The sequence below is a fragment of the Anarrhichthys ocellatus genome, unplaced genomic scaffold (genome assembly GCF_004355925.1).
Source record: "Anarrhichthys ocellatus isolate YVR2014 unplaced genomic scaffold, GSC_Weel_1.0 scaffold44, whole genome shotgun sequence".
NCBI lineage: Eukaryota > Metazoa > Chordata > Actinopteri > Perciformes > Anarhichadidae > Anarrhichthys > Anarrhichthys ocellatus.
Window position 1 is genome coordinate 3,351,054 of NW_022280074.1, and position 12,981 is coordinate 3,364,034.

At 41.6% G+C, this 12,981-nt stretch overlaps 1 protein-coding gene across 1 annotated transcript in view; it reads right to left on the bottom strand.

Moving 5' to 3' along the window:
- The window catches only part of chrna4b (cholinergic receptor, nicotinic, alpha 4b), a 15,270-nt gene extending 2,844 nt beyond the window's left edge, over positions 1–12,426 (bottom strand). Inside the window, exons 1-6 of the mRNA XM_031868774.1 lie at positions 12,109–12,426; positions 9,682–9,833; positions 7,700–7,744; positions 7,496–7,605; positions 4,832–6,254; positions 3,806–3,871 (exon numbers count right to left, since the gene is read on the bottom strand). Coding sequence (XP_031724634.1) covers positions 3,806–3,871; positions 4,832–6,254; positions 7,496–7,605; positions 7,700–7,744; positions 9,682–9,833; positions 12,109–12,160 — 1,848 coding nt within the window. The 5' untranslated portion in view covers positions 12,161–12,426. The remainder of the gene's footprint in view (positions 1–3,805; positions 3,872–4,831; positions 6,255–7,495; positions 7,606–7,699; positions 7,745–9,681; positions 9,834–12,108) is intronic.
- Between the last annotated feature and the right edge of the window lie 555 nt (positions 12,427–12,981).

The following is a 12,981-nucleotide window of genomic DNA, read 5'->3' on the forward strand; positions in this document are numbered from 1 at the left end:
TGTGTGTGTGTGTGTGTGTGTGTGTGTGTGTGTGTGTGTGTGTGTGTGTGTGTGTGTGTGTGTGTGCGCGCGCGCGCCCTCAGGTCTAAGTGTTGTCTCCATCCTTGGTCGTCTGTATGCACTGAACACTCCTGCAGACGTCTGTCTCGTGTGTGGGTTCAGACTGGCCTATTAGGGGAGTTTTCTCTGCTAATCGGCATTTATCAGGATCTGGATTATGTGATTAAGGAGATGTGATGGAGAAATTGATTGGAAGGCCACCTTGACAGATGTTTTACTCAGGAATTCACTTTAGGCGGTTCAGCTGTGAGGGTTGCCAGGCTACAGGGGGACGACCTGTGAATGAGTCGAGTCGGTTGGGCTTCAGTGTTATTCTACCCGCATTTTCCATAAGTAACAGTTTATCAGGAAGCAGTATTACTCCGGTTCATCATGTGCCATGCATCTATTAATTAAAGCAAGTCTCCTTGTCTAAGTTCATGATCTAAGTCTTAGCATATGTATCTGCAAAGACGTTCCCTTAATTGAAACCAGCATTTAAGGTCAATTTTTCATCAAGGTAAATGTAACAAAATGACATTTCGTTGTAAATAATAGCTTCTTCTTACTTGCGTGGCATTTGCATTGCTTGTACAGCGGACACAGAGGACCTTTATCGAGCTTCACCACGTGACGTGTCCATTTGTAATTTGTATGATATTAAGAGTTTTACATAAATCCCTGCTGAAACGGCACGTCTTATCATATAATGGAAACTTTGTAGTTCAATAAAGACCATCCTCGTTTATTGTGTTTCCAGGGATAACTGGAAGGACAAATAGAAATGAATATCCGTTGGTATATTATCTTTGCATACAGACAAAAGAATTACTTAAGCACATTTTTTTTTTTTATAAATGCTTATGTGCTTTTAAGTCATTTAAAGCTGCAACAAAGCTGTTATGTATTTCAGACCATCACCCAGCCTTTCTTCTTTCAAATGATGTGCTGGATTCAATGAATAAATACACAGCTCTGCAGGTATATCACCTTGTTTAAAGTGCTGTCTTCCTATATTGTGCTTGATTGCAATTTTCTCCTGTGTGTTTTTACATAATGATCAACGGTTGGTCCTCTGCTAAGCCAGTGGAAATATAATAGTTTGTTGAGTTCAAGATGAAGGACATCACTTTGGGCATTCAGGTGTAATGTTACACGCTTTTAAATCTGATCAAATCGGGGATTTTAACTGAGGTGGAGCAGCAGGACGCAGATGTCTGGGAGCAGGATTAAAGTGGACAAGAGTTGATGACTTGCTGTCAACAGGAATTTAATGCTTTTTTTTGGATTTTGGTGCACATATTAACAAGTTAGAAACATCAATAATCCGAAGGCTGTAGCTGCCTCAGCTTTGAAGCTAGAGTGAAGGTATTGTTATATGAAACTACGCGACCGATTCATGTCATGCTAGCTTGTTGGTAAAGGGGCTGAAACTTTAGGCCATATCATGCCCACTTTATAATTCCATGCAGTTTGGGGCAAAAATCATGCAGTTGTTAGAATTCAGTATAAATGTGGTATTTTTGCCTATTCTAAAAAAGGGTGTATTTTATTATTTCTGCATACTGGGGTCCCGAGTTAGTCTTGGAATTGCATAAATTAGGTATGACTGGAAGGCTGAGACTCTACTGGATCCAATGAGCTTAATTGTATTCTTGTGTGAGGATGTGAGTCCCCATTGTAGCCATGTCACATTGTGAGACCATTTTTTGACAGTTGACGTCACTATAAAATGACATGTTGTGACCTCTAGGATGATCACAGCCTCATGAAACTTTATATCCACAAACTAGAGACCTGTGGCATTTAGAGACTGTATGACTTATCTAGGTATATTGACAATAAGGGGGTTTCACAGAAGAAGACGGAAGCACTTGACATTCAATCTGCAAAAAAATGCAATTCTTACAGAAATCTCCAAATGTCAAATGTTTTTTAATACCACATCACAGCATGGAATGTTCTGTGGTGTTCCTCAAGGTCCTGGCATCTAAATGTGGTATTTTGGAGGGATTGTTGATCAATTCCCGAGTATTTGACACCCTGCTGAGCCGCAGCTCAAATTAATCTTTGGGTTCTCAGTTTTCAGATGACATATCTGTCAACCTACTATCCCCCCCCCCCCCAAAAAAAAAGACTTTGTTACAGTAATTTAAGTCAATTTCATTTGTTACTTCCACCCCTGCACCTAATATACTGTATATATGCAGCTCACTGTCATCTGATAATTTTTGTCATACTGCAGCACAATTAACCTTTCCCTAAAAGTGTTAACCGTTTGCACAGAACCAGTGGTCTAATCATCTGTTCATTTAGCTGTTGCAGATATTGAAAAGATTCATTAAGCAAAGCCGCAAAAGTCATGCACTATCTAAATTAACAAAATGTGATGTTATTAAGGAAAGTTTGGAGCCTTTCCATAATAAAGTCAGCCTCATGTATATAATAATATTAATATAAGTATTAATAATATTAACAATAATACTCTTTTTTTTGTATGGTAATGGTTGGACCACATTTTTACTGTCAATATAGGTGCATGACACCTTGGCGACTGGTGTCTTACCCTAATGATGTAATGATTTAGAATGTACCATCAACACTTCTCTGCTCATTGTCATCGCTCCAGGTGTGTTTTCACTTGTGTCATTAACATTCAGAAGTGATTTCACCATCAGCCTCTCACACCTTCCACTGTCCGCCACTGCCTGAAACCTTCAACTCATCAAGAACAGCTTTTTTTTTTGTTCAGCACTTTGAAAGCAATTTGATTTCCTGCCCTGTCATGATTGTATTGCATGGTACACAGTGTACAATGCAGTGTGGAGGCTGGTTTTCTTTATTCCAGATAAAAACAAAATTGTTTCCAAAGTTAATTATTGATATTCACCTTAAACTTTAAATATCAATACCTAATTATTATGGTCTTGAAAGTCATGCTTGACAAAAAAGAAGAAAAATGCATAAAATCAGGCCGCTCATTCCACTCCTATTCTACTCATTTATCAAGCAATAGAAAAGATTGTCGGGTTGAGGGGGAGGAAGGGCTATGCATGGCCGGAGAGAGAGACTTTAAATCCCTCCCTGTTAACGCCAAAGTGCTGTGGTAGCAACAAAAGAAATATTGAATGATGTGTTTATTTAACTGCTACGATTAGAAAATCCTACCTATCAGTGACCATTGCAAAAAAAACAACGCGTCACACATGAACAAACACGCACAACTCCCTCCCAGAAATTCAATCAGGTCGCACTGAAACTTGAATATTTTACATTGACATTGTAGCAGGAATGTGAAAATTGAGTTTTAATCCAAACCTTTTACAGTGTTATTAACATCTTATGTTCTCTGTGGGGTTTTCTGCAGTTATATATTGGTCAAACTCTATTCTTCTCTGTTATACAAGTTGACAACATGAGCTATACAACTCAATGTCAAAATTGAGTGGTGAAGAAGGACTTCTTCGCTGTTGGCCTTTTGCCCTCATAAAGAATTTATATGCTCAGTGGAATCAATGAGAGATATTTCATCTTGTTTCTCCGTGAGTAGCCTTTTGATAACCTGGGGAAAGACCAAGGCGTGGGACTTGTAGTTCCTTTGAAAAATGAAAAAAGATGATATATATTTTTTCTTTTTTTTTAAAGAGATAAGACAGTTCGTTTCCTGTAAGTGTTCGTGGACTCCCTGTCCTTTAATGGCGTGATTCTAGATCATTCCAGCCAGCCAAGGAGGAAGAAAGAGTCCCACAGATCCCAGTATACACACCATTACAAACATCCAGAGGAATATCCTGTCAATGACCATGGCCACATACTTCCAGTCCTCCTTCACCTAGCAGAGAAGAGACACAGCAGAGAGGGACATTTCAGAATTTCACTACACCTTTCTTTTTACCAGCTGTCAGTTTTCACCCTTCATTGATTTCTCTCGAATGGCTGGTTTTTTTCATTATGAGTCGGCTATCGCCTAAATGTCAGTCAATTCTTGCTCGTCTCTCTTATGAAATATTCAAGGGCGAATTACAGAGGTCCCATTGTCCAAAAGACGGAGCTTTTCTGGCGAGAGAAAGAAAGTACATTGTAGTCCTGACAATGACTGGCGTCAATGAATGCAATAACTTTTTTTTATTTCTATTATTTTAGAATAATTGCACACATTTTCGAACTTCTGATCCCACTCCACAGAGACAGCTTTCATTCTTTTGCAAGTGACTCGGCAATCAACACTGAATCAGTGTTGTATTGTATAGTGGAAAAAGGTTCTTTCTTTCCTTATCAAAATGCATTTTCACTGATTTATTTCAAGGTAACGTTTTTAAACTGTCAAAACTAGAGACCGGCAGTTTGACACATGGCGCGACGTAGGTAAAGTCTCATTAAACTGTCACTTGTCTGATGGTCATTTGCTCTGGGAAGCTCTCAATTATGCAATGTAAGTAATTCCGCAAACACAGGTTGTAGTAGGAACCCCCACGGTTGGATTACAAGGCACGGCATGCTTATACACTGAGAATTGTGACTTGCACAGATGATTACAGATTGGCTATTGATATTTTCCCTCATTAAAATAGCAGCTCAAATTTCAGTTGACAGCCCTATTGCATGTGCTGCATGTGGGATTGTACTTGTATCCAACAAAATCTGACAAACTCATTGAAGCAATATTGAGTTATAAGAAGCTCTGTTGGACTTTCTTTTTTCAAATATTAGCACTACATGGATATTTAGAAACTAATATGTCATTTACCAAAGCGTTACCAATTATTTAAACAAAGGTAATGTTTCAACTTACTGAGAAATCTGCATCCTCTGCCCTGAGATGATCAGCGACGTACTGAACTCCCTCTATGGCCCGTTGCACAGCTGGGGATATAGTTGGAATAACGGTGTCCTGCTGGGTACTCGCGTCTTTAGTTGACTCAGCTGTGATGGTTCCTGCTGGGTGATCTGTACAGGCTTGTTTCTTCACCCACCCTGTGATCGCCATGAGCCCAGGGCCTTCATCGTGCAGACAGCAGTACTGGAAGCTGCGGGAGCGACACCGGTGTCCGGCTCTCTGAGGGTCACACATTTGCTCTGCGCTGAGGGAGCGGCCATTTGGGGCCAGTGTATTTGCTTCTTCTTTGGAAAGGCTGTGGAGTGGACCCATTGGCAAAGCTGGGGGCAAGGATAGTTGCGAAGAAGACGAGGCCGCGGAGTTGTGTCCCCGTGGGGGTTGCTTCTCAGAGAGAACTGAATACTGACCAGATGTGGTCCGGCAGAAGATGTTGGCCTTCAGTGGGTGATCATCGTCCTTGGGGTCCTCAAGAGGGGAAGAGGGTGGAGAGGGCAAGCAGACGTGGATGCTTGGACTGTCGGATGGAGTCTTTGGGAGTGCATTCTCCACCTCGCACATCTGTCTCAGCCCCGTCTCCAACCCTGTCCAATAGGCCAGCGAGTTGCCCGTTGCAGATATGGTGGTCGGACGGTGCATCATCTCGATAAGCTTCTTGCAGTGCTGCTTGGCTGTGCCCGGCGGACGCTTCATGAAGAGGACTCGCGGCACCATGTCCAAGAATACTCTCCGCACCCAGTGAGGCATGCTGTGGGTTTGTGGCGACCGGTGATGTACGTTCAAAACAAAGACGGTAATTACGATGGAGAGAGTGACAAAGACCATGGTGAACAGCAGATATTCACCAATCAGCGGAATCACCAGCGATGTAGACGGTATGATCTCTGTGATCAGCAGGAGGAATACTGTTAGGGACAGTAGCACTGAGATGCACAAGGTGATCTTCTCTCCACATTGCGATGGCAAATAAAACACCAGCACGGTCAAACAGGAGATAAGAAGACAGGGGATGATGAGGTTGATGGTGTAGAACAACGGAAGCCTCCGGATAATGAAGTAGTAGGTGATGTCTGAGTAGATCTCCGTGCAACACTCATACTTTTTGGTGTTGTACTTGCCCACTGCATTGATGATGACCCATTCGCCACTCTCCCAGTAGTCCATCTGGTCCACGTCGCTGGCCATGCTGATGAGATCGATCTTGGCGCGGTCATAGGTCCACGAGCCAAACTTCATCTTGCAGCTCTGCTGGTCAAATGGGAAGAAGGTGACATCAATGCTGCACGAAGACTTGTAGATGGCCGGTGGCATCCACTTTATCCGACCATCGTGGAACAGATGTGCCTTCGTGAGGTGAGTCACCGCAAAGTCGCCATCAGCACTGCACACAAAAGAACGGGGTATGACAGGGGAGAAAAGTGTGTGGGAGGGGGGGGAAATGTACTTAACATTTTTACCTTCATCAAGGGTTGCATTACAATATTTTTGTTCTGGCCAAGTGCTTCAAGCGACAACATTAATTCCACATTTTATTGTTTTCAACCACATCTTACCGTCGCCTTCAGTGGATTGAGTTTGGTCATTTGTTCTCGGTTGGAAAATGCTGGTAAGTTGCCATTTTTAACCACCGGCTAAAGTCAACTTGTAACTTGAAGAACAAATGATGACTCTTTTACACAGTGTGACAAGTGCAAACCATACAAAGTGCGAAACTTTTACATTTCTATTGTTCTTTAAAAAGAATAAAAAAATAAAAAACAATGGGAGAAAATCATCAGAGAACTATTTACTATAATTCAAATCTTCTAAGTATTCTTAATTCAAAGTTTGTTTTCCATTATTTGAATCACCCTCGACATGCTCTTATTAGCAGAGAGACAACATTTGTTAATATATGTATTCTGATTAAACTCACATTTACATGTCTCTATCACATGTGAAATGTGTCACAATGAGCTGTTTGTGGTGCCAGAGAAGAGATACAGGAAGACAGTAATCCAATCTCTGAATACGGACAGCTGCCCCATTTTCCTCTGTCTCATCTCCTGCCTCTATAATCTGATCAATCTTTGTTGAAATCCTTCCATGATTCCAGCCCTGCCATTACACACCTAAACTCCCCTCCCATTACTTCCTGCTTCAGCTCATCATCTGACGTAGTCATCTGTCCATCTTGTTGCAATTAGCAAATGTTTTCCAGTTTTAGCTGATTTCCTTGATTTAGAGTGAAGTGAATACAGGTCTACTTGGGGCTTTCACACTGGATGCATTTTATCCGAGGCCCCTTGAAACACATCCAATTACGTTCCATCTTATAAATCCCAGGCTAATGTATTGCTTTGTACAATGTACCGAGCTGTGTTTGTAACCACATCCATTAAGGCTGACCTTGTTCCCATTTATTTTAGCTAAATTACTTTACGACCTTGGCTCAGGACAAGATGTTAGGCACAACAGCTAAAAGTGTTCCCTCCAGTTATACCATCTGTTGGAATGAAATCATTCCCATGTGAACATTGGCTGCTATGCGATTAGTTTTGCCTTGAATGTGGCAACATTGGAGATCCCAGGGTCTCTCACAGTGTCTTCACATGAAAACAAGCCATTGACACAGATCCTCACTTGTTGTAGAGGACTATGTCGGGCCTCCAGATGATCTCTGAGGGAATACGGATGGAGGTGACATTTTCGTATTCCTCCGGGTTCCAGCGGAGTTTGTAATCGTTCCATTCCTGTAGGAAAACATTAATCAAATTTATATACTGCAGCTTTATATTAGACTGTATAATTAGCATGTGTTTTATCTCTATCCATATTATTACATACTTGCTTGACCCAAACGTTTGTGGTCATCATCTGGTTCTTCTCATCCTTATTTCATGTAAACGGGAGAGGGAAAAATAAATTATGACATTAATCTTCTTTCCAATGAATTATATGTCAGCCTGGACTTCATCATCGCATGGGTTTCATTAATTAATTTTATATTCATCATTTGTTATTGTTTCAAAGCTGCTTTCAAAATAAATCAACATCCTCTATTTAAAAAGACAGATTAGTTGTGTAATACATCAATAAAATAAAAAAACATTAGGTAATGCTACGTGCTTTGCTGCCAGTGCTGGCAAGCTGCTGTCTCCAGCTCTCTCCCAGCAACATCTGAGACACAGCAGTCAGTGAGAATGCACTGTAGGAGACAACAACTTCACCAGGAGCTGACTCTCACTCTACCGGGCATGTGAAGCAAGCCCTGCCACCTAATTGTGTGTCAAAAACCCGGAGAATCGTCCCGTAGTGATGCAGGCTGCACGTATTCGATATTGAAGCTGCACCAGGGAACTTTGCATGGTTCCAAATGGCAGTTAAAGGCCTTGTAAAAAACGGGTTTACCTTAGTCAACAGAAACCCTGCAACATAATTTGTGTCTGTAATGCAAAGATAAGACAAGAGGCAAGACAGAATAGAGATGTTTTTTGTTGAGACCAGCTGTGTCTGGATTTGGATAGTTACCAGCAATAGCATGCTTGACAACTGAATTTAATTTGTGACAATAATTCAGTCTCTTCTGTTGTGGTTTAATTTCCGCTGATAAGCGATCTGTATATTTACATTTATCTCTGTTTCCTGGTGTAGCTTTGAGCTGGTTGCTAGTGTGATCGTGATTAATATGATACATAAGACATAGAGAGTACAATTTAGACTATACACAACTGCATTGGACCAACATTCATAATAATAAATCAACTTTTCAAGGGCCACACCTACTGGGCAAAGTGATATTTGCATTTAAGTTTTCATGCAGTTTAATGTGCTGCAGCTGACCAGCATAATAACTATTCAGCCTGCAAACTGGCATTAACGGTGCACTTTTCCACGGTGAACGTTTGGTGGCTTGTTCAACGAGCTACGCTGCAGGACGGGTGGTCATGTTTGTAAGTTCGATAAGAAGGAGAAAGCAGCAAAGTTGTGGTCTTTGGCTCTTGTGTTGTGTGTGTGCCTATGATGCCTATGAGCCCAATCGGCAGAAAATAAATGTTAGCATTGCACGTTTCTGCAAACCATGTCAACGTTTTTTTTGCATTCAGTCAGAACAAGTGAGGTAGTGCAACAGAGAAAGGGACGTAGTATATCGAGCGACTGTTATTGAGAATTTCGTAATAATAACAAAAAGTAAAACAAGCAAGAAAGTCCACGAAGGGTAGTAGGGATTGGGTCAAGCAAACACACAACAAACACAGGACTTTCACCCAGGAGACCACTGCTCATGTCCCATGTGAAACCAAAACTAAACATTGACTTATGGACTACTTTTACGTTGCATTGTTACGTTTGTTACGTAACATTATGTAAGTAAGTCTGTTAATGGAGGTTGTTGTTTATTTACGCTAGTTACGTTACATTTTATGTTATTATTGTGACAGAATAGGATCTTTTTTCCAGTCATAACCAAGTAGTTTAGTTGCCTAAATATAACCATTTGTTCAAAATGTCAACCACATGGCGTTGCGTTGTGCGTTTCTGCACGCGTTATACGACACCGATATAAAAGATTATTTATGAAACATATTTTTGGTTCAGAAACGTAGAGATTCAAAGTATTATGGACACCACCATAAACAAATGTTTTCTTTTTCCTTTTGTTTCTTAATTTTTTCATCAGAAGAGACCACAGGGCAAGTGCTAGACAGAGCAGATATGTATGCTGTAGCAGTAGAAAAACAAAAACAATTTATTTCAGTTGGACTTCAATATTGATATCCAGGGTTGGCGATTGGTGAAACGCAACAATGCTGTGAGGTTTTACTCACCACATCAATGAGCTGGGCAATAGACAATCCAAAGTGGACCAGCACTGTGTCTGAAGTGTTTTCCGCAGGCCGGGAGAGCTTATTGTAATGTGCGAACAGATCCTGGAGCAGCCTTTCTTCAGCGTGGGCACGAGGTTGAACTTGGAAACAAACTAAGGGAAGAAGAGATTAGACACATAAGTTCAGCTTGGATCAATAACATTGACCTTTTTTTAGCCCTTATGTGCCAATAAAAGTATTTTTAGAACTTTAAAACAATACTTTTGCTAGAGACTGCATGTAAATGCTGCTCCTTTGTGCTCATTCATGACAGTGGCCTTGATTTGTTTCTCTTTTGCTCTTTTATACTTAATATTATGCATTTGAAATCGTGGCTTTCATTTTAATACTGAATTCATTGTCTACAATACATTCATCTATAATGGATTTAACTGATCCATGCCGCCAGGAAGGATTCACTGTACAGAGTGTAATCTAAAAGGAGGGTGACCTCTATTATATAGGTGGCGTTTGGTTACAAGGGACTGTATCTGAGTGATGGGGGGGGGGTGGAGATGAGAGAAGGTAAAAGCGGAAGCATGAATCCGAGTCTGAGGGCATCCGCTGCGTCTCTGAACAGACATGCTGATGGAGCAGTCTGTCGAGACGTCTCACCCCTCCCTCGCCCGCTCTCACCCTCTCTGCCACGGCAGCTCTGATGGAGCAACTCAACCCCCACCGCCTCCACCCAACCCGGCGCTGAGGATGACCTAACAAGGTCTCAGAACAATTAAAAGGAACGGAGATCGTCCCGAGACTCATACAGCACAATGTCCTTTGTGTTTCAAACCTTTTTTTCCCCTATTGAATTAGGCATTTTCCTATTATGGACATAGTGAGTCTGTGCAGGTAACATGTGCATGGCACAGCAATTCATCATAGGCTGGGATTTTGTTTCACCAGCCTCACTGATATATCATTATTCCTGGCACTTCTGCATATTTCAATGTCTTTCTATCGTGTGGTGCGTTGTATTGTAAATATTGTTTCCTGCTTATTATAAAAATATTAAATTGTACCGGAACTGGGGGGAATTCTATCTCCCTATCTGTCTATCGATCTATCTACCTTGAAGAAAGATGCTGTTCCAATTTGTATTTCTGAAACAAGGACACAGATGTTGTTGTCATGCTGCTGGCCTTCCTCTCGGGTTCTCCCACCCACTCAATCAAAGCTGAAGGGCTGTCCTTCAGTTGCCTGAAAACTGGCATCCTCAGCTTGTAAAAGGCTTGGGATCAATACCTTATTAAATGGATACAGTTTATTTGTCCCACCGCGTTTTTATTTCCCTTTCTAATGTGGTGGACATGTCCAGATACTCAACAACCTTGAAATGTCTCTACATTTTTGCAGATGAAAAAAACCAGACACAGGTGCACTTTGTTTCATCACGTCACCTCGGAGCGATATCTGTTGAATGCAGATGGTATTAAATAAATAGGGACACTCCGGTAAACTCTAAAGCAGCCTCCCAACTAATGGGTTTAGATGGGGGAGCTCACAGGGTGCCATGACTTTGACAATGTGTGGGTCAGAGCAGTAACATGTGCAGGAGAAAGTAGGTAACTGCTGAATGAGCTTGCTTCTGTACAATGGGCTTTACAGGAAACTGTGAATAGCACCGGCACAGACTGTGATGTTACCAGTTAAGCTGAATGGAGAAACCTGGACCTTTCCATTCCAGCTGCCTGGCATATACTTACTCAAATTTCTCTCTTCCTATTCTTGTGAGAGTATCCAGTTCCTTCTCCTTTAAATCATCATTCCTCTGGCTACTTCTCATTGATGGCATCTGTTCTTTTAAGTGTTCATGAAGACAATCAAAATGAATTATGTAAACTATCCAGAAAAATAAATACAATCTTAAAAAAAAATAAAGCAAATCTCCATTTTAGCATTTTTTATCCGCTGATGCTTTCAGTTTTACGATTTCTATCTGCTTAGTTATCTATATGTGTCTGAGCCACTAGACCCAGTTCTGTCCTCATTTGATCAATGAACTCTCGCAGGCCAATAATGCATGAGCAGCAAATATCACTTTCTATACAAGTGATATGTACAAAATGTCATGGCATGAACAAAACTAAACACAACAAAATAGAGAAAATACAGCCTCTACTTTTGAATAAAGAGCTGATGAATGGTTAAGGCATCAACTTTGATCAAATTAATGAAAAATTAAAAAATGGTGATGTGTAAAAGTTGACACAGTCCTCTCCCAATAAATATAGACCAGCCTCCCTTGAGCATATATTCAAAATACACAACCCTCCCTCTTTCCTGATACCCCGACGTCCCCGCCCCCAATCATTTTCACACAGTCCCTCACAATTATAAAGAAAATGGCAGGTGAAGCAACTGTAACTGACAGTAAGGGAAAAGATTTACCTTGTGGAGGAAGAGTGAAGAAAAGTATGCTCAGACATTTGTATACATCCATTGCGAACTCCCTCCGAACTTCTGCTGGATCTCAGTCCTGATGGTCAGTCATGCGTCCTGTGGCGGTCGTCAGGAGGGTTCAGATTAGGTGAAACACCCAGATGGAGAGGTCATGTCGGTCTGTGTCAGCCTTGGGCCTGGCGTTCCTCCATCCGTCCATCTCGTCAGTTGGTCTTCTGTCCAGTCTGAAGGACCCCAGACCTGTAGTTCAGTCTCCTTGATCCAGCACTTGAACGTCCCTCCTCACTCCGCTGGAATCCTTCATCCAAGTGTGCCTTATCCCTCTCTTCTCCACCCTCCCTGTCTCCATTACTCCCTCCCTCGCCTCTCATCTCTCCGCCTCCTCACCTCATCTCCCTCTCTCTCTCTCACACACAGTCACACTCACCTCATTTCTCTCTTTGCATTCTCTTTCCCTCCCACTTATTTGCTTTTCTCACAGTTACACTTTTCTGTCTCTCTTTCACTTTTTTTCCCGATGAAAAACAGTGAACTTTTTTGTGTGTGTGTAGGTGTGTGTGTAAGGGAAAAAAGAGAATATATATCTGTGGAGACTTTCCTTACCAGTCCATACAGTATCCTTAAAATCAGAGATGTGCGTGCGTGCGTGCGTGCGTGCGTGCGTGCGGACCAGATATGTGTATGTGAGCTGTGTTACAGTGTGCGTGTGTGGATGTCTGTCAAAGACCAGCCTAGTAAAAGTGCCGGTGAGTCATAGGAACTCTGGATACTCTTCAGTCTCCTCTCTGCCCCGTTTCCCAGGAGCGTATAATCTCCCATCCCAACCTCTCCTTTTATCTTATCCTTTCTCTTTTAAACACC